Source organism: Asparagus officinalis, chromosome 10, assembly GCF_001876935.1.
Source record: "Asparagus officinalis chromosome 10, Aspof.V1, whole genome shotgun sequence".
NCBI classification, from domain to species: Eukaryota; Viridiplantae; Streptophyta; class Magnoliopsida; order Asparagales; family Asparagaceae; genus Asparagus; species Asparagus officinalis.
The window spans coordinates 42,494,358-42,515,267 of record NC_033803.1 but is presented as its reverse complement, the minus strand read 5'-3'; the positions used below and the strand labels follow the sequence as shown (position 1 = coordinate 42,515,267).

At 37.1% G+C, this 20,910-nt stretch overlaps 1 protein-coding gene across 1 annotated transcript; it reads left to right on the top strand.

The window, feature by feature from the left end:
* LOC109825244 (70 kDa peptidyl-prolyl isomerase-like) lies at nt 3,627-11,560 on the top strand. The gene is made up of 14 exons (XM_020392047.1): nt 3,627-3,787; nt 3,820-4,073; nt 4,189-4,275; nt 6,757-7,017; nt 7,095-7,169; nt 7,252-7,332; nt 7,409-7,603; nt 7,679-7,765; nt 7,849-8,024; nt 8,125-8,247; nt 8,362-8,508; nt 10,797-10,924; nt 11,018-11,138; nt 11,232-11,560. Exons 2-14 carry the CDS (start codon nt 3,884-3,886, stop codon nt 11,286-11,288), a joined length of 1,728 nt encoding a protein of 575 aa, XP_020247636.1. The 5' UTR covers nt 3,627-3,787; nt 3,820-3,883; the 3' UTR covers nt 11,289-11,560.

The following is a 20,910-nucleotide window of genomic DNA, read 5'->3' as shown; positions in this document are numbered from 1 at the left end:
CTTCTATGGCTAGACCGGATAGAGTTTTTTCAACTCTGAATGGGAAGATGTTTTTCTTTTTCCAGACAACAAGGCCTTAGTAGTCAATTATCTGATCATGCTCCAATTAGTTTTGATGGTGGGGATAATCAACAATATGTTAAAAGCTTCAGGTTTGAGAAAATTTGGTTACAATCTGAAGAGTTTAAATAATCAACAATATGTTAAAAGCTTCAGGTTTGAGAAAATTTGGTTACAATCTGAAGAGTTTAAGAAGGGTGTGCCTTTGTGGTGGAAGTGTGCGGGTTACAATCTGAAGAGTTTAAGAAGGGTGTGCCTTTGTGGTGGAAGTGTGCGCCTAAAAGCTCATCTGCTGCTAAGAATATTATTGGTAATTTGAGATTTATGAGAAAGTGCATCAATCAATGGATTCGTTCTAATTTTTATAGTGTTAAACAAAAAAGAAGGAGTTGTTGATAATCTCTTCGAATGGGAAGTTTTAGAGGAAAATAGAGATTTGGATGATGATGAATTGATTAAGAAAAATGATATATCCATTCAGTTGATTGAGATTTTGCTACAAGAGGAGCAAATGTGGAAGCAAAGATCTAAAGCACATTGGCTGAAAGAAGGAGACAATAACACTGCATATTTTTATAAAATTGCTAATGGTAGGAAAATGAATAATTTGATTGCTTCAATTACTGTTAATAATGTGATGGTTAGTTCTGAAGAAGGTATAGCTCAGATTTTTTTTCAAATCATTATAAACAGATCTTTGGTCAGAATGAGCCTTATAGATGCCAACTTGAGTGGAATAGGTTATTTTCTATGGTAGAATGGGGTCCTAATGATATTGAAATCCTTTTTTTGAGGAGGAAGTTTATAAAGCAGTATTTGATATGAATGGGGATAAATCCCCTGGACCAGATGGATTTCCTACTTTATTTTTTCAAGTTTTTTGGGATACGGTGAAAAAAGATGTTATGAAGCTTTTTGAGGAGTTTTATGAGGGCAATTTGGAGATCAATAGGCTCAATTATGCTCATATTGTGCTTATTCCAAAAAAAATATGGCTATTACAGTCAATGATTATAGACTCATCAGCCTTCTAAATGTTATATTTAAAGTGATTACCAAAGTTTTGATTAATAGATTAAATTCTAAGCTTGAATGGCTTATTGACCCTGTTTAATCTGGTTTTATCAAGAACAAATTTTTGCTTGATGGAGTGGTTACAGCTCAAGAGATTATTAATGATTGCTTTCAGAATAATAAAAATGGAGGAATTTTATTAAAATTAGATTTTGTGAAAGCATATGACATGTTGGACTGAGATTTTATTTTAGAGATTTTGAAAGCTAAAAATTTTGGTGTTAAATGGTTAAATTGGGTTAATTTGTGCTTAAGAGGGGGTATGTCTGCCATTAATATTAATGGTAAACCTGGGAGTTGGATTATGTTCAAAAGAGCTGTTCGTCAAGGAGATCTTCTTTCATCTCTTCTTTTTGTTCTAGCAGCTGATTCTTTCACCAGAATGTTGAATCTTGCAGTTGAGTCTCATCTTATTGAAGGTTTAGGCCATGTTAATATGGCTCACAAAGTTTGTTGTCTGCAATATGCAGATGATACTTTGATCTTTTGCAAAAATAAAAAAGAACAGTTGATAGTTTTAAGGTTGATTTTATACTGTTTTGAACTTGCTTCTGGATTAAAAATAAGTTTTAACAAGAGTTTTCTTATAGCTCTTGAGAATAATGATTCTTTACAACAAAGTTTGGCCACTATGTTGAATTGTAAAAGTAGGAATTTTCCCATTACTTATTGTGAGTACCTCTCCTCTGAGACCTAGAAAATTTAAAAAAAAAAGATGATTGGTCTCCTCTGATTGAGAAGATTGAGAGAATATTAGCTTTGTGGACAGGCAAAACCTTATCTAGAGGGGGTAGACTGGTTTTAGTTAACTCAGTTCTATCTTCTATGCCTATTTTTTGTTATCCTTTTTCTTATTCCTTCTTGGGTCATTGATAAAATTGATAAGATGAGAAGAAGATTTTTGTGGATTGAGTCTTTAGATCATAAGAGTTGTACACATCTGATTAAATGGGAGGAGATATGTAGACCTAAGCTTTTTGGTAGTTTGGGAGTTATAAATCTGAAAATCATGAACAAAGCCTTGTTAGGGAAATGACTTTGAAAATGGTTTGATGATAAACATGTGCTTTGGAAACAAATCAACTTTTATAAATATTTTGAAAGAAAAGATTGTACTGAATATTTTTATTCTGGTAGAGTGCATTTATCTCATTTCTCGAAAAATTTGTTTGTCAATGCTGAAAGCTTCTTATGCAGTACTCATGTGGAGGTGGGAGAAGGAAATCATACTTTATTTTGGCTTGATAAATGGTTAGGCTTATCTACTCTTGCTTCTTTATTTCCATCTCTGTTTATTACCATTTCTTTTCCGTTTGCTTCTATCTGCAGTCTGAGAAAGAAAAGAAATAATATGTGGATATGTGATATTCAGTTCAAGAGGCAATTGACTGGAAATTTGGTTTTTCAGTTTTTGAATATGTTGAATCTCATTAAGGACTTAAATTTGGAACAAAGAGAAGACAAAAGAATTTGGTTATGGGAGGCAAATGATATTTATACTGTAAAATCTTTCTATCAATTTTCTTATTGATGGAGGTTTAAGGTTTGATCGTGCAAAAATTTGAAAACTTTCCATTCATTTAAAAGTGAAAATTCTGGTTTGGTTGGCTTTACGACAAAGTTTAAATACAAAAGATATTCTGGATAAAAAAGGAATTCATTTAGAGATGACTTGTTGTTTATGCTCTAAATCAGAAGAGAGTCATACACATTTGTTTGTTGAATATGAGTTTGTATACTCAATTTGGAGATCTATACAGTTCAAATTAAAAATTGAGAAAGCTTTTAAAATTAAGTCTTTAAAGGAAGTTTGGATTAATTGGGTTGCTGGTGAGAATGATGATTGCAAGATGGAAAGAGATGTTATTATTTGTTCTGTTGTTTGGTGCATATGGCAGGAGCGTAATGATAGACTCTTTTCTATCAAGAAGAAGAGGTCTCTTGAGCTTTTGAGGAAGATTTTGACATTCTCAACCTTTTGACTAGGTTCTAAGAGTATTTCTGCTCGAGCGGCCAGGCTTCAAGAGAGAAGAAGAAAGAGGAATGAGCTATCTAGAGCTTTACAAGTTGCTGGAGCTGCATGAAGAGAGAACAGGAGCATTGGAAATTCTGTGATTCAGCTGGAATAATGATCTTTGGATGCAGTGTTTTAAATGATGTTTTGATGTTAAAAACTTTTGCTGAGTATGGAATTCACTACTATTTTAGTTTAGTAGTAGTAGGTAAGTGTTTTGAGAGATTTAATACTTTGTGCAATAGTGTGTTTTTGTTTGTTTTGTAAGTTCAGTTGAGATCTGAGTGCACATTTTTCGTTGGGGATGTGCACAATATATGTGATAACCAGTTTATGTTAATTTAGCTAGCTGGATTACTGTTATGGTAATCCATCATTTTTCTAAAAAAAAAAAAAAGAAACGGGCAAAAGCTTTGGGCTGCCAAAATGAAAACAAACCAATAATATAATGATAAGGATACCAACAAAAAGAACTTCTAGAAACGTCGTCGCCCTTCCCCATTTCCTCGCGCCCTCAGCTCCCTCTCACCTCCGATTCTGCGAACAGTCTCAGGACCCAGAATCTCAAACCCCCACCTCCTCATAAAAACCCCTTATTATTTCTCTCTCAAACCTCCACACACACACTCACTCTCTCTCTCTCTCTCTCTCTCTCTCTCTCTCTCTCAGATCGATCGATTTTCTTCAAATTTTCTGTATTTTTCTATTTTCTTTTTTTTATTTGGTTGAGACGCGATGGATGAGGATTTCGATATGCCAACGGGTGAGGAGATGATGAACGAGGACGAGATGATGGATTTCGCCGACGAGAATCCGACGATGAAGGTCGGCGATGAGAAGGAGATCGGCAAGCAGGGGCTCAAGAAGAAGCTCGTTAAGGAAGGAGAGGGCTGGGAGACTCCCGAGGTCGGCGATGAGGTCGAAGGTATAACCTCTTTTGATCTCATCGTAGATCTGCAGAAATTGAGTTTCTAGGGGTTTTTTTCTTCTTCTTTTGAAAGGATAATGTTTGTTGATTTGGGGGTTGCTTGAGGTTGCAGTGCATTACGCTGGGACTTTGCTTGATGGGACGAAGTTCGATTCTAGTCGTGATCGAGGGACGCCTTTCAAGTTCGAGCTTGGACAAGGTGAGGCTTCTGGAAACACCTTTGTGTCTTTCTCTTGATCAGTTTTGGTTTTAATTTAGGGTTATTTAGATTTAGTACCCCCAACTATTCACACGTTTCTCGATTTGATAGCATGAGGTTTTATTTTGACAATCTGATCCCCAAATGCGAAAAGCTTGGTGTCAATTTTGATCCAGGGTATCAACCTAGCAAAGTGGATGAGAAACGATTTTTAAATAAAATTTTGCCCTCTTCACTTCGGGAAAAGTAGCAAAGTATTGTCAAATTTGCATGGACTTGGCAATTTTGAGGACACTATAGTCAAAGTAGGTCTTGAGAAGAAAAAAGTCAAAAAGGTTGAAACTTTAGGGCATCAGAAGTGCAAATAAAATTTAGGGTTATTTGCACTTTGGTAACTTGAACTTTTCACATTTTTAAAATTTGATACTTTAAATTTCACACCTTGTTTTAACTTTGATGCCTCAAAGTTTCTTTGACACTTTAATACCTAAAGTTAAAGTTAACATATTTTCTTAACTTTGATATCGCAAAGTCCACACATGCTTTAACTTTGATACCTAAAAAAGTAGTAACTGCTGAATTTGATATTAACTTCTTACATGTTACAAATTTTATTATGTTTAAAGTGGAACTATGTTTTGTTATATAGTCTTACATTATCTTGATGAAAATGAGTTAGACACGTACCTTTTAAATTACTAGTGTTCCCAACTTGAATGTCTTGGAACTTTAGGGGGTGTTTGGTTCAACTTCTATAAAAAAAAATGGAAAAGAAAAAGTACCAAAAAAACTAATTTCCTTATATTTCTATAAAAAGTTATAGGAAAAGTTTATAGAACTCAGAAAGTATAACTTTTCTTGTTTCTTGCTCTTTCTTTAATCAAAACAAGAAAATGGGCCCATGACTTTATAGAAAACAGGTTGTTTTCTTTTTCTTTTGTTTGGTTGGGTATGAAAATTTCATAGAAAAGTGCAACTCATATAAGAAACTTTACAACGGCTAGTTTAACAGCTAGTATAAAACAATAATCCCCAGACTTCACAAATCAATTATTAACTATAGTTCAATTGAGCAACAACAACAATAAAAAACCAAACCCACCCCTACATACTAATTTTCAGATTGTCTTATGAAACCGAAAAATCACCTCCAGTGGATTTTTATGTTCAAGTTTAACACCATAAAGCAAATAAAAGTTCAAGAAAATCTCAAATTACACATTCAATTCATCACCATCATATCAACAACATAAAAATCCAATATTAAAAATTCAAGATAAAAGATAGTTTCGAGTTATACCTTACAGTGTTAAATCGCTGACCCGAAAAAGTTGATAAAAAACCCAATATATCCGAGCAATATTAACAACCGAAAACCCCAAAAGACCAGATCAACAACCGAAAGCCCCCAAATAGAGCATATCCAAACAAATAGAGGAGCTCTGAACAAGATAAACATAAGAAAACCCAACAAGGCTCTATCACCATAACCGAATCCATCACCAAAACCATGAACGAGTTAGGTTAAGGAGGCGGATTAAGAAGCCAGCGAAGGGAAATGGGGGTGGGAGCAACAGCGGGGCGCAAATAGCATCGGGGGAAAGAGAATTGGGGGCGGGAGCGACATCGGGCGCTACAATTTCCACGGAGAAATAGAATTGGGGGTGGGAGTGAGAATGAGAGGGTTGAGAACTCTACAACAATTTTTCCGCTAAAAAATGCCCACCGCAAAATGAGATAGGGATGGGAAATAGGGTACAGGTTAGTTATATTATTTTTTAATAGCAATTGTTAGATTTCTCACCAATTTACTCTCATTTTAAGAGGAAGTTGATTTCTATAAAATGATGTACTTTTCCCTACTTTATAGAAGACATTTCTATACAAGTTTTTGAACCAAACACAGTTATATAGAAATCTACAGAAAAGTTTTAATTACAAAATTGCCATTGTCGGGCGTTTTCTTAAAAGTTTTCTACAAAATGGGTGAACCAAACACCCTCTTAAAGTAACAATATTACTTGCTTAGGAGTATCAGTGAAACTGGTTTTAAGTAACATTTTTTTTCAGTGCCACTTCCGTGAGTACACCACTAAACTAATGTCTAAGGCAATGTTGTATTTATTCTTACCATATAGAAAAATTTATGTAACAGTGATTGTTTAAGCATTGTGTATGCCAAAATTGTGATTCCAACGTGAGTTATGGAAATTTCATATTAATTGTAGTCTTGTTTTACTGCTTAACACGCTGGTAATTATTGCTTTTATGATGCCTTGAGTAGTTTGAGTGATTTAATTCTCATATTTATTTGCATCTTGTATGTTACTGACTTACTGCAACAGAACTAGTAATGCAGACGTTAATATGTTGTTAATTGTTAGTCAAATTTTGGCTTGAATAATTTCAAATGTTAGCATAACTATATTATAATTGTATGATAACTCTTGTTTTGCTCGTGCTCCTTTTCTATCTGTTCAGGACAAGTGATAAAGGGATGGGATCAAGGTATCAAAACAATGAAGAAAGGAGAGAATGCCATCTTCACCATTCCTCCTGAACTAGCCTATGGAGAGTCTGGTTCTCCTCCCACTATCCCTCCAAATGCCACATTACAGTTCGACGTTGAACTCCTGTCATGGTCCAGTGTTAGGGACATCTGTAAGGATGGGGGTATCTTCAAGAAGATCGTGAAGGAAGGGGAGAAATGGGAAAACCCAAAGGACCCTGATGAAGTTTTTGGTATGGTGTAGTTCCTTTTGTCCCATTCTTCGTTATCTGTTTGTTGACGTGAACTGAAGTTCCTATATTACTTGCAGTGAAATATGAGGCTCGACTTGAGGATGGCACAGTGGTATCCAAGTCAGATGGAGTTGAATTCACTGTAAAAGATGGTTGGCATCAGTTTATGAAAATCATATTTATCTTGGTTAGGTATGTATTAAGTTTTGACTTTCTAACAAATATATATTACAGGTTACTTCTGTCCTGCACTAGCAAAAGCAGTGAAGACAATGAAGAAGAGTGAAAAGGTTCTTCTTACTGTGAAACCACAATGTCAGTAATCTTCTTAATGTCGAGTGATCGTTTTTTTTTTGTTTCATTGTGTCATCTGATTTCCTTTGTCAAACAGATGGATTTGGTGAGAAAGGCAGGCCAGCTTCAGGCGAGGAAGGTGCTGTGCCTCTGAACGCAACTCTAAATATAGAACTTGAGCTGGTCTCTTGGAAGACTGTTACAGAGGTCGGTGATGACAAGAAGATCCTGAAGAAGATCCTCAAGGAAGGGGAGGGCTATGAAAAGCCAAATGATGGCGCAGTTGTTAAAGGTTAGTCTTATCCAACACTATCTAATGTATTTATCTTCAGCAATAGTTTCTTAATTTGTTGATGCTCTGTATCAGTGAAATTAACCGGAAAACTGCAAGATGGGACTGTCTTTGTTGAGAAGGGTCATGATGAAGAGTTTTTTGAGTGGAAGACAGATGAGGGTGAGCTTCATACTTCCCAACTTTCCAAAATACTGAATGTTTGTGGCTTGATATATCACACGCATGAATTATATGTTTTCTAGAACAAGTGATTGAGGGACTTGATCGGGCTGTGATGACTATGAAGAAGGGAGAAGTTGCCTTGGTGACAATTCCACCAGAGCATGCTTTCTCTTCTACCGAATCAAAACAGGACTTTGCTGTAGTTCCTCCGAACTCAACTGTCATATATGAAGTTGAGCTCATATCCTTTGTGAAGGTATGTCTTTGTTTTTGAGCTTCTGTTGTCTGTTGAGTTCTTTATCCTATATTATCAATCAAAGCTTACTAATCTTTTGTTATCTCTTTCCTATTTTCAGGAAAAGGAGTCATGGGACATGAACACGGCAGAGAAGCTTGAAGGAGCTGGTAAGAAAAAAGAAGAAGGGAATACACTGTTCAAGTTGGGTAAATATGCAAGGGCCTTCAAGAGATATGAGAAGGTAAATATTGTGGCTAGAATTATTGCTTGCTCCCCTAAGCACTAACTTGTATGATTTCTATCTGCTGTTCTGTGGTTTAACTTGATTCTTTTTTCTTGCTTTTCCAAATTTTAGGGTGCCAAGTTAATAGAGTACGACAGCTCATTTAGTGAGGAGGAAAAGAAACAGTCAAAGGCGTTAAAGGTATCTATCAACCTCAACAGTGCAGCTTGTAAGTTGAAGCTGAAAGACTACAAGCAAGCAGAGAAGCTATGCACCAAGGTAATTATCTTGTTTCATTAATTTGCTGTATCTCATGTAGGCCACATTGTTTAAGTCATTGGAAAAATAGCTCATGAAATTCTGCCAAAGTCGACAATCATGGCAATTCACTTTCCACTTTTGATATGCACATTTTTACTGCAAACTCTACAAACAAATATCCAATGGTAGCAAACGGCTCGGATCAATTACACATGTACAAGCTTGACCTGATCCTGGCTTGCTTACTATACAGATCAGTATATCTACCACTATCCATTTTGTATTTTTGTGGGTTATCCCTGTTCGACCCTGGTGATCTGTTTAATGGCATTTAATCCAAATATGTTGGAGCTAGAGAGGCTCTAATTTTGACATTGGAGATGCATTGTGTATTTGGAGCTCTCATCTCGAGTGATGGTTTCTCCCGGTGTAGTAAAAAATAAAAGATAACAAAGGTCATTGTTAGTTATACGTCCACAAGAGATTTGCAAAGTGCTACTACAAAGTGAATATTACACTGCAATTCCTTACAATTCTAAGCAATTCGGACCATCATGCAAACGAACACATCATGTTGCAGAGGTTAATTATCAAAGCAGCACTTTCTTTCAAGCCTCAATATTTTTTGCACTCGCTGCATGAAAATAATATTTCAAGCCTCAAAATTTTGTTCTGAACAATTTCAATTTTGAAAAGAAGTGCTTAAGTCATCTGTGGAATAATAATTGGGGAAAAAATCATTAAAGAATTGATTTTTCATCCCATTGAGTTAATTAGAAAATCCAAATGAACCGATCAAGTTATCACTTACATTGCTATCATTCTTCTTGATTGTTGCCAACGTTGCTCGCTTCTTGGTCATCATTGTTGTGGAAATCTCTGTGGATCTGCTGCCATTGCTCCCTCTCTTTGTTGGGTTTTGAAGAAGACAACTCTCTATACAGGGGGACCTTTTTTTTGATAAAACGCTAAAGATTCCAACACTCTTACAAGAACACCTCACTTTCACGCAACTCTCTTATTTTTGTGGACACTCATACAAGTCTACATTACTCACTCAAGCTCAGTTCTTGCCTTGGCTGATGGCTTGGTTGCTTCATATGCATCCTCGCCGCACCCATTTACAGAGCTGAAAATGTAGGTGGGAAAATTCTCCAGAATCTATAACAAAACCCCTACAATTGGAAGTTTCTAGAACAATTTTCTATAACCTATCTAGAACCTTTCTTAGCTTTCTAGACTATCCACCATAGGACCTTCTCTTTGGCATGATAACTATAGAATTCTCTAGAATTTATGACTCTAGAAAAGTTGTTGATGACTTTTTCCTATTTCTCTTCTTACATTGCACAGCCTTAATTTAGTGATAATTTGCAAAGTTTGAGGAATCAATTTGAATGGGTAATAATCGGTATTTGGAGTGATCTGTGTCAACCCATGTCCAACCACTGTATGGCCGTCCCTGTTATCCGACCAGAGGGCTTTATCTGTTAACGTGTTATGTTATATGGGTACTTCTATCATGGAGCTGTAGCTATAACCATACCTATACCCGATAGGTACCGGGCACAAATACTCTTTGGACACTTTTTGAATATACGATTACATTTGTACGCACATGTACTCTGTTGTGTAATATGTGTTTGAATTTGAAACATTCATCATACTCTTCTTGGACCCATCCTACTTTTCACATCCACTTTTTGGAACTTGTACACAGGAATTAGGTTCATTTCAGCCATACCTCATATGAAATATGATTTTAAAGGATTATTTGGGTACCTACTTAGAAAACAACCCACATACCCTATACATTACAAATTTGTCGTGTCTCGCACCCGCACCTGTATCTGTACTTGTTTCAATGCCAACATCGGCATTTGGGTCTCTGCCCTTAGAAACATCTCAATCAAATTCCGGTTTTATCTTGTCCCATCCTATGTTTTTTTAAATATCTTATGTTGAATGGGCATGTTCACTGACATACATACCTGAGTATGTGACATGATAAACTCGCACATGACAAATTCTACCAGATGACAAAAGATACCTGTTTTTATTTTTTCAATGTTTCTAGCATGAGTCCATTCTGAACTGATTCCATTATTCGACAGAAACTTAACAACGTGCTGAAATAGGCCTAGTCTGGGCGTTTTGTTTTTTGAGTCCAGCTGGTCTTTGATTGTCCTTTTCTTCCGAGTCGCTGCATTTCTTATGTTTTGATTTTCTTCCACTAGTTAGCTTTTTCGTTGTTGGATAGTGCTATTTATGGTTGGAAGTAGAGCTTACCCTGCTGATATTTGTAGGTGTTGGAGTTGGAAAGCAGAAATGTGAAGGCCTTATATAGGAGAGCACAAGCATACATTAATCTTGCTGATCTTGATTTGGCAGAGCTTGATATCAAGAAAGCCCTTGAAATTGATCCAGATAACAGGTGTGTTAACTGGTGAAATATTGTTCTGCGGTCCTTGGTTGCTTTTGATATGTTCACAAAATTAATGGTTTTGCCGCGTATTGATTGATTCAGGGATGTGAAGTTGGAATATAAGACCCTGAAGGAAAAGATGAAGGAATATAACAAGAAAGAGGCGAAATTTTACGGCAACATGTTTGCCAAAATGAGCAAACTAGGACACGTGGGATCTAATGTAAGGATTGTGATCTCTTTAATATGTCAATTCTTTCTTTGGTGGCCTTATACACTGTCCTTACTGTTAGCACTTGATTATCTACTCTTGCAGAAAGCTGGAGCAACAAAGCCAGATGCAGAGCCCTTGAATGTTGACAGCGCGGCTTAATTTTTTTTAATTAAAAAAAAAAACTTTTTGAGAATGGTAGGATTTGGGAGCCTGTCCCTGAGCGGCAACAATTTAATGATAGCGTAGAAAACAACCGGTGTAGGGTGAAACTTTTCCTGTGTCACTTCTCAGTTCGTAGTAATATTTGTCAATACAAGACCGTTTGGTCAATCTTTGGATGTTGATCTTGTTTTGGCGATTTGTTTACTAATGTAGTTAAACTTGTCATCCTGTTTGTACTATGAGTTTCGGATATTACTGTTGTGACGACAGGCAGTTTTATTAATAGTGGTATCCCAGGTGAGGCTCCTCGTCGCGATTTTTACGTGTGGTCCGAGTTCGCCTCAATAGTTGCATAACTGCTAAGCCAATTGAGTTCTCTCGCCTCTTGAGAGTAGGGGTGGTATACCTGTTCATTGATTTGTTGGTTAGTTAGTTCATTGATTAACCGGTTAATTACAAGTGAGTTTTATTTCTAAATTAGGGTTAATCGTATTCCGTGAGGCGGGTAACCGCGATGGCTGTATTTTGAAGCTGTTGGATACTTTTTTAGGCGGCTGACAGGATTATGGTTTAGTCTTCGACTCTGTTTGAGGTTAAGTGCTAATTTAGCCTTCGACCTTTTGCCATCAACCTTTGTAATGGGGTTGTTTGGCAACAGATTGATGGGTTAAGGAAACTTAAAGCCTCTCTTAACCTGCTGAAGCCAAGACATCAGGTTTAAACTTTAAAGTAAATTAACCATCCATAATATATCAAAAATGGAAAATGCAAAAGGATTAATATAATTCCTCTAGAAGGGTTAAAACGAGTCCACCCTTCAAAAAAAAGGGGCTACTGCTATTCCTGTTTAGACAGGTTAAAAATTAACTACTCTATTTGTAAAGAAAATAGTCAAAATGTACATTACTTGCGACCACTAGAGATGATCGTAGGAGTTAAAGCTAAATCTTACTTAACTGATTAACAATTTAACTCTCAAGATTATTGAATGGGATCACCATATTAACCCTTCATGTCAATCTCTCTTAAACCTCTGCCCGATGGAGCTGTTATGTTTTGATTTTCCAAAATAGCAAGTAAATATAGTAATCTTCGTTTCATATTTGCTTAGGATTTTCAAGTACAAAATTTCACATGAAAACACATGCATGGACATAGGATGCTCATCTGATCACACTTCAAATTTCCTTCCAGTTACAGCTTACGCTGCTTACCACATAATTTAGTTCTTCAGATTATCGAATGTGCTAAGTACATTAATCCTTCTTTTTAACCCTTCTTCCTTAACCCTTTGGTAAGGGCCTGTTTGTTTGCACGGAAGTAGCAAAGAAGTAACTGAAGTAGAGGAAGTTTCTCCTATTTCAAGCAAAAAATTATGTTTGTTTCTCCGAAAAGACTACTTCAGCTACTTCCATAAATGCAGATGTGGCGTCTAGGTGGCACTCCTACTTCCTAGATTTTTTTCTGCCCTTGAAAGCTCAGAAATAGTGGGAAAGTTGATAAAAAGTGGGGTCCACTTAAATTAGATGATCTTAAATGATATTAAATTATAACTCAGATAATGAACAGGGTTTTACAACCGAAGGTATATACGTGCAGGTAATTCACGATGGACAATTTATGCACTGGACGAAAAACCCTCATTATCATAAAATATATGTTTGAAATTTCCTGTGACCATCACCCCCAAAATCTCCAAATTCTAAATCTATTACCTCTTCAAACAAAACCTAAATACAAGGCCATCGCTGAATTACAAGGCCAACCTCTATAATTAATCAGCCAAACAAAAAGTAAAAAAAATTAAAAATTTAAAATAAATTCAAGCTAAACTCAGTCACAATTTGATGCAAGGAATTTGATAAAGGTGACACATCAAATCAACCCAACATGTCATTGTGTCATACACAATCATGTTGATCAAATCAAGTTTAAGAAAAATCGTTCCTTTTGACCAGTTTCTTAATGTTCACCGATTTGGTTAAATTTAATAAGAGATTTTCCTCAAATGACTAATTTTTTGACCAGTTTCTTAATGTTCACCGATTTGGTTAAATTTAATAAGAGATTTTCCTCAAATGACTAATTCAATTTTCAGGATAATGTTCACCGATTTGGTTAAATTTAATAAGAGATTTTCCTCAAATGACTAATTCAATTTTCAGGAGTAAGTTTAGTACTCAGTATCTGTAATATTAAGTATATTTGCAATATCACGAGGTTTCAATTGGAACGCTCAATTTGAACCCAACAACAATTTTATTTCTATTTAAATGACAATCTAAAACAAGAATAAAATGGAACCAACATGTATTAATTAGTTTATAGTAATGTTTTCAAATATTATCCAAACAAAAAAAAGTAAATGAATAGGAAGAAGTTCTACTTCCATTACTTCTAAAAATATACGAAACAAACAAAAAAAATACTATTTCCGCTACTTCCTATTTCATAATTTTGAAAGTTACTTCTGTAACCTACTTCTTATTTCCAGTACTTCCACTATCCAAACGGGCCCTAAGTGAGATAATTGTTCCAATAGAACAATTTTATCCATATAGAATATTTTAGGCTAAAATACCAAATTGACCTCAATAGTGCCACTTTTTTATCACTTTGGCCTAAAAAGTGATACCGACGATAATTTAACCTAAAAAATAACAAATCAGCGACAAATAAACTTTTCTGGTCACCAGAAGTAATTTTTAAGCAAGAAAATTAAGAGATTATTATTTATACCCTTCAAATTTTTCATATTTTCCGATCTAAAATTTGTAAAAAGAACTCCTCTCTCCCTCCCTTCCCACCATCTTTTCCCTCATCCTTCTTGTCATCTCTTTCATTCTTTTCTTTTCTCAATCGTCACCATTCTCTCTTCTTTCTTTCACATATCCTCACTTTTAAGGATATTGATTTTTTAATGATTGGAGGAAGAAAGAGGAGCGGGAAGCAAGCAGGAAGAGAGAGTGCAAGAAAAGAAGAGAAGAATGAGGTTAAGAATGTGACGGAATGTTTCATTTTGGGTGTTGGGAGTGGGTGAAGCAAGTAGGAAGAGAGAGTGAGACACAGGAAGAGGAGAAGAAAGAAGATGGAATGAGAGAGAGAGGATGAGATGTTGGGGATTTGGAGTAAAAGAGATTGGAGGAGATGAAGAAACTTAGAAAGTAAGTGTGATGATCCATGAAATAAGGTGGGAGAGGGAGTGAGGGAGGAGAGAAGGTTAGAGTATAGGAAGAATAAGGGAATTGATAAGATGGTGGGAAGGAGGAGAAAAAAGATAGTGGAAAAAGAGGTTTTTTTTATTACAAATTTTAGAAATTTAGGAAAAGGAGATAGGTTAATTCAAAAATCATGAGAGATTGAGTGGTCTATATATAAAATTTCTTTAATTTTTTGCTAAAAAATAACTCCAACAATCAGAAAAGTCTATTTGTCATCAATTTGTCACTTTTTAGGTCAAATTGTCGCCGATGTAAGTTTTTAGGCCAAAGTGGTAAATGTGTGTCCCTATTTAGGCCAATTTGGTATTTTAGTCAGATATTTTATGTGGGGTAAAGTGGAACAAATTGGGGTAATGAGATAATTTAAAGCTTTGATTTGGCAATAACTAAGTCTAAAATAATTTATTCAAATGGTTTAGTATATTATTTAGTATGTTATTATAGCATAATACATTATTTTACTTTATACTAAAATATACTATGTTATATTATAATTACTAATTAATTGTAACTATGTTTAATGTTATTAATTAGTAGATTATATTGTATTATATTATATTATAATAATATGACATATTATATAATAATTGAGATAATACATGAACAATATATTTATTTAAATATTTCAATAATATAATATTTAATTTAACATAAATATAACTAGTATTATATTTTTATTTTAGTCAATATAATATCATTTAAATATTATATTATTATTAAAATATTATATTATATTTATGATAATTACTATACTTTAAATGGAATAATTAATGATGTTATAACCCCTAAATTACTAAATATTAATCTCCATAGAGAAGTCAACACGTGTCTTGCACCATGCCTAACCTGACTAATTCAAACCCAAGATAACATTCGCCTGCGTAACCGAGTTAAAAGGCAGTACTACTCGGCCAACCTCTCAATTGACTCTACAAGAGAGCCGACTCAGCCCACTGTTCAGCCAACATCTCGCATAACCAAGTCAAAAGGGGTACTACTTGGCCAACCCCTCAATTGACTCCACAAGCGATTCGACTCGGCCCATTGTTCAGTTGAATCTCGCGTAACCGAGTCAAAAGGTGGTACTTCTCGACCCTGGACCTAATAAGTTGAACGACAACAACTACCTCAAACCCCTTGCCAGCCAATTACTCTCGCATTAACTATCTCTAACAACATCATCATTACTCTAGTCCCTATAGTCTTTATGACTCATCGGACCCAGTCGACACCAAGCACCTGTTATCATTCCCACAATAAATGACCAGGTGACTCACCTCCTTTAGCAAGCGACACATGGCACATGTCTGTCGACCCAACTGCCTAATTGGACTCGGCTCAAGTTACCTTCTTGCCCATCAAACCTACTATAAAAGGAGAGACACTGCATGAGGTAACTCGCTATGGCATTTTTCACGTAATGAAGAACTAACTCTATACTTCCCACTCAAGATCACATACTGACTTGATTGTTGGAGAAACAACCATAGAATCCTACTCTGCCCTCTTACGAGTTCTTTCATGTGCATGGAAGAGCAACAAGCCCCAGAACCACTCATCAGAAGGAGTTAGAGGACCCTAATCACTCCACAAACTCTCAAATAATATCCTATTTGATAACTGACATCAATAGATGACATGTCTCCTTATTAAAATATAATATTTATAATAACAGTAATATACTATTAATATGTTTAATATTATTAATTAAAAATATTTTTAATTAATATATTATATTATATTAATTTTATATTATAATATCATACTTTAATATTCTATAGTAAATTATTACTATCTTTATTGTAATAATAAAATATTATTTAATAGGGTTTTTCAATATCGGTCCCTAAGGGGATAGGAATTTGATATTAGTCCTTCAAATCTTTATATTTTGATATTAGTCTCTTAAATACAATTTAGTTGTTGATAATGGTCCTTCTGTTAACTTACAGTTTAAAATGGTAAACTATGACTAGTTGACAGCAACCCTAGGCAATTACATAACTACCCCCACTCATTTAGTTATGCTACCAAACCAGTCTCTCCCCCCTCCCTCAAGTCCGCTCTCTCTATCTCTCCCAATTTCTCCCAATTTCTTCTCTAAAATAAAATAAAATAAAATCGCACAAAATTGATGGCAAATCTAGACGGAATCTTTGCTTTGGAGTGAGGACGAAGGATCCCAAGAAGCAATTGTAGTAGGAAATCGGTGATTGTTGTTTGCGGGAAAAATTGTTTTCTTTGCTGATTCCATTAATTCCTTTGTTAACAGTTTATCGGTTACAAAGATCCGGTCTTTTTATAAGATCCGGTTACAATAAAATCAAAAGAAAATGAAAATTACAACTTTCCTTATTTGTCGAACGAATCACGAGCTCCTGTTTTGCGGTCACTCGCTTTTGTGGGTTCTTTGCCTGCGCCGGGGTTAATCCGTGGACCACCGCGCGATCTAGATCCGGTCGGATCTACACGGTATAGCGGGTGTTATCTCACGAAGGAAATAACATCCGAGGGGATTATTTCACCAAGGAAATAATAGCCCGTAGTTATCGAAATCGACCAAGCGAAATCGAGACTCTTCTCGGGATCAAAGGCCAAGCTTTGATCCGGAGGGAAACCGTGTAGATCTCAGATCTGATCTCTTTCGAACTCCTGCCTTATTTGGCGTGGATGATCGCCAAGAACCATATCTGGAAGTCCGTGTATTCTAAGCTTTGAAATCTGAGGTTGAGCTCTCAATCCGACAGAGTTTCGGCTCCAAAATTCCAACCCTTCACAAATGAGCCCCCATAGCCTATTTATAGGCACTCAGAACTGTGCCCGGGCACAGATCTGGCCGGCCACCTAGAGGTGGCTCGGCTTTGGCCGAGTCCTGCACAGGTGTTGTGCCGGTTGTGTCCGTTGTCCGGGTTTTTGCGCTTCGTCTATTGATCTGGACTCTGATTTGACAGTCCGAATCCAATATGGCATTAAATTCCGCTCGGTGTTTGGAGTTCAAATCCGTTCTAATGGTTAGGATGATCTTTGACTCACCGAACTGTTAGCTGATTCGCATGCGAGTGGATGTATTCCATTGTTGCGTGCCGGTTCGTTAGCCTCATCCGCCTCGTTAATCCGCTTCGTTGCGCGTGTCACTGGCTTCGCGTTGTGGACTGAACGCTCGTGGTTTGGATATGTGCCCGATGGTTCGTCGGTTTGTGCCGAGCTGGCTAAGGGACCTATAAGCATTTTATCGCCCTACAGATACCTCTCAAAGTATTTCAGTCTCGTTCTTTTATAGAAGAGTCTGGAATACTTTGATAATGATTGTCCCAACCTTCAGTAGTGTAATGGGACGCTTGGAATGGCTTCTGTTCTTGATTTCCTTCAAATCCCTATCAGGCTATCGCGTGCTTTGTCTGACATGCCTTGAGGTTCCGCGTACTGCATTCTATTGTCGGACTGTGTAAAATATTTGGACTTGAAGTCGATTCCTGGATTTTCTGATCTTTAGCCACGTGGCTTGTTGTTCAACATAGAACTGATTGTTGGCGTTGAGTCTTATTTTGCGACGGCGTTGTCCGGCGTAGTGTTGTTGATGTTTACGTCTTAAGAATATAGAAAAATAATTATCCAGGAACTTCATCCAAGCCAAAAATAGGGAATAGTTTATACCCGTATACCTTATTGGAGTATTTTTTTGTGCCCGAATGAGCTGAACCGGCCTGATAATGAGCTGAACCGGCTTGATAATGAGCCAAAAAAGGCAGTAATTCGGTCTCAAAAAATCTTCTGATCCTTCCGAATGTGCGGGAGAGGTAAGAATAAACCAAGGACTAAACCCTCGGTCGATTTGAAGTTGTTTCGATGCTCGGTTCAGCTTCAATTTGAGTTCTGGTTCAAATTTGGTTCAAACTGGTTCAACCTGGTTCAAGGCTGGTTCAACCTGGTTCAAGGCTGGTTTAGGACTGGTTCAAGACTGGTTCAGACTGGTTCATCCTGGTCTGGTCTGGTTTAGTCTGGTTTGGCCTGGTTCAGCCTGGTTTAGCCTCTTTTGAACTGATTTGGACTGGTCTGGTCTGGTTCAACCTGGTCCGGTCTGGTTCAGGACTGGTTTACCCTATAAAAAAGGGGTTCTTTTCTTTTTATTTCCCTCCTTCTAGGGCCGGCCCCCTTCTCCTCTTCTTTTTGGATTTTCTCTTCCCTCGAGCATCCGTTCTCCTGACCTCTTGCATCCTTTTTCTCTCAAATCTTTATAATTGCCCTAAATCCATCATTCCTTTGGATCTTAGGCTGAAAAATCCCTCCAAAATCTTCATATAAAAATTTCTCTCAGACCCCTCGAGCACGTGGTTCAAGCCTCTTTCAAGATCTAATTTTTTTGTCGGATCCTCGAGCTTTTCCTCAGGTAAATCCTCCATAATTTTGGCATATTTCATGTTTAATTTAGTACATGAATTTGTGGTATTGCATATGAGGGTTAGGGTTTATGATTTGGCGCCTCGAGCTCCTCTTTCAGGGGGTAGGATTTGGAGATTTGAGGGGCTTAATTGTAATAAATAAGAAATTTTTTTTTCTGGATCTGATCCTCTGATTTATTTTGCAGGTCACCATGTCTAGGAAGATGGTGAGACCCGAAATCATCCTAATATCCGACGATGAAGGGGAAGAGGATCCCATTGCTACAATTATGCCTGGCCAAGAATCTGTCCTCCTGGTCTCCGAATCCGTGCAGGGCATCCTCCAAAAATTAGAGAAAGTTATGCAACAAATGGTCACCGCCATTAGTTTTGGACGGGGAAGATTTTATGATTTGCTCCCTTTCATAGCAGATAGTCTTAAAGACATTCGACGTGTAGGTGGCATCCGGCTAGCTAGACGATGTGAGTTAAGGTTGACTTCCTTAGAGGAACTCATGTATCGTTTGGAAGAGCTAGTATACTCCGACCCACATGATGAGGCCACGCCGCTCATGATCGATGCTCAGATTCAGAGGATGCACGAGCGTAAGGCCTGAGCGAGACGCATATCGGAGCAAGAAATCATCATTGCGAACTTGTACGAACGACAACGTCGTCTGCGGACTAAGATATATGCTTATAACAACATTGCTGATAGTACGGGGATTAGGACCGTCCAAGGGGAGAGGACTCTAAAAGATTTTGAGCTCGAGAGCACCAGAGTTCAAAATGTTTATAGAGAAGAGCTGGAGGTTCTTCACGCGTTGTGCCGAGAAGACGTAACTGCCGATGCTGCCGCCGTTCTTGCTTATGCCAAGCTTCAGAAGGAAGAAGAGGAGAAGGTTCGAGCGGAACACGCAGAGAAACTTGCCGCTGTTAAGGCTAAAATTGCTTCATTCAGTTTGTTAAATCTGATTTGAGACGTCTTCTTGTATCTCCACTTGGTCTGATTTTATTAATGAAATAAAGTTTTTTCTTTAGCGCACTCCTCTTTTTATCATTATGTTTCTCTGTTGATTGTGAACCCAACGGTCATAATACTTACAGGATTTTTGGTAAATCCTCAGCCATCAACGGGTTTGATAAACCTTTACCGACTACCGTTTGAGTTGGGCTAGCATGCGGATTGTCTAAATCTGTTCCGCATGTCACGTTGTGCTAAGAGAGTGAATTCTCTGAGACTTTTGTGCTATGATGTTGAATACATAGACTTCACCATTGTTACGGGAATAGGCTACCCGGCGACACGTGTTAGGTGTTGATTTTAGGATTTTTGGCTAACCCCCAGCCTTTAACGGGTTTGATTAGCCTTTACCGACTACCGTTTGAGTCGGGCTAGCATGCGGATTATCGGAATCCGTTCCGCATGTAACGTTGTGCTGTGCTAAGAGAGTGAATTCTCTTAGACTTGGCGCTACGACTTCGAATACGTAGACTTCGCCCTTGTTACGGGAATAGGCTATCCGACAACGTGTATTAGACGCTGACTTATCCCTACTTAGGTTTTGGGATAAAATACCCCAGAATCGAACTCTGGTGTCTTTTTCTTCGGAGAAAGACTAAACCGGCGACGCGTGTTAGGCGTCGGCATATCCTTTCTTAGGATTCAGGATGAAATTCCCCATGCGTGTAAGGCATGGATTTTGGTGTTATTAATAACAACCTGCCACAATGTTGAATATGCGGACGTGTGTTCTTTTTAACGGTTAAGAACTAACCGGCAGCGCATGTTAAGCGCAGACTTATCCTTGCTTAGGTTTCAGGATAGAATACCCCAGAATCGAACTCTGGTGTCTTTTCCTACGGAAAAAGACTAAACCGGCAGCGCGTGTTAAGCGCAGACTTATCCCTGCTTAGGATTCAGGATAAACTTCCTAGGATGGAATTCTAGTGTCTTCTTCAATCGGTGAAAGACTAAACCGGCAACGCGTGTTAGGCGTTGACTTATCCCTACTTAGG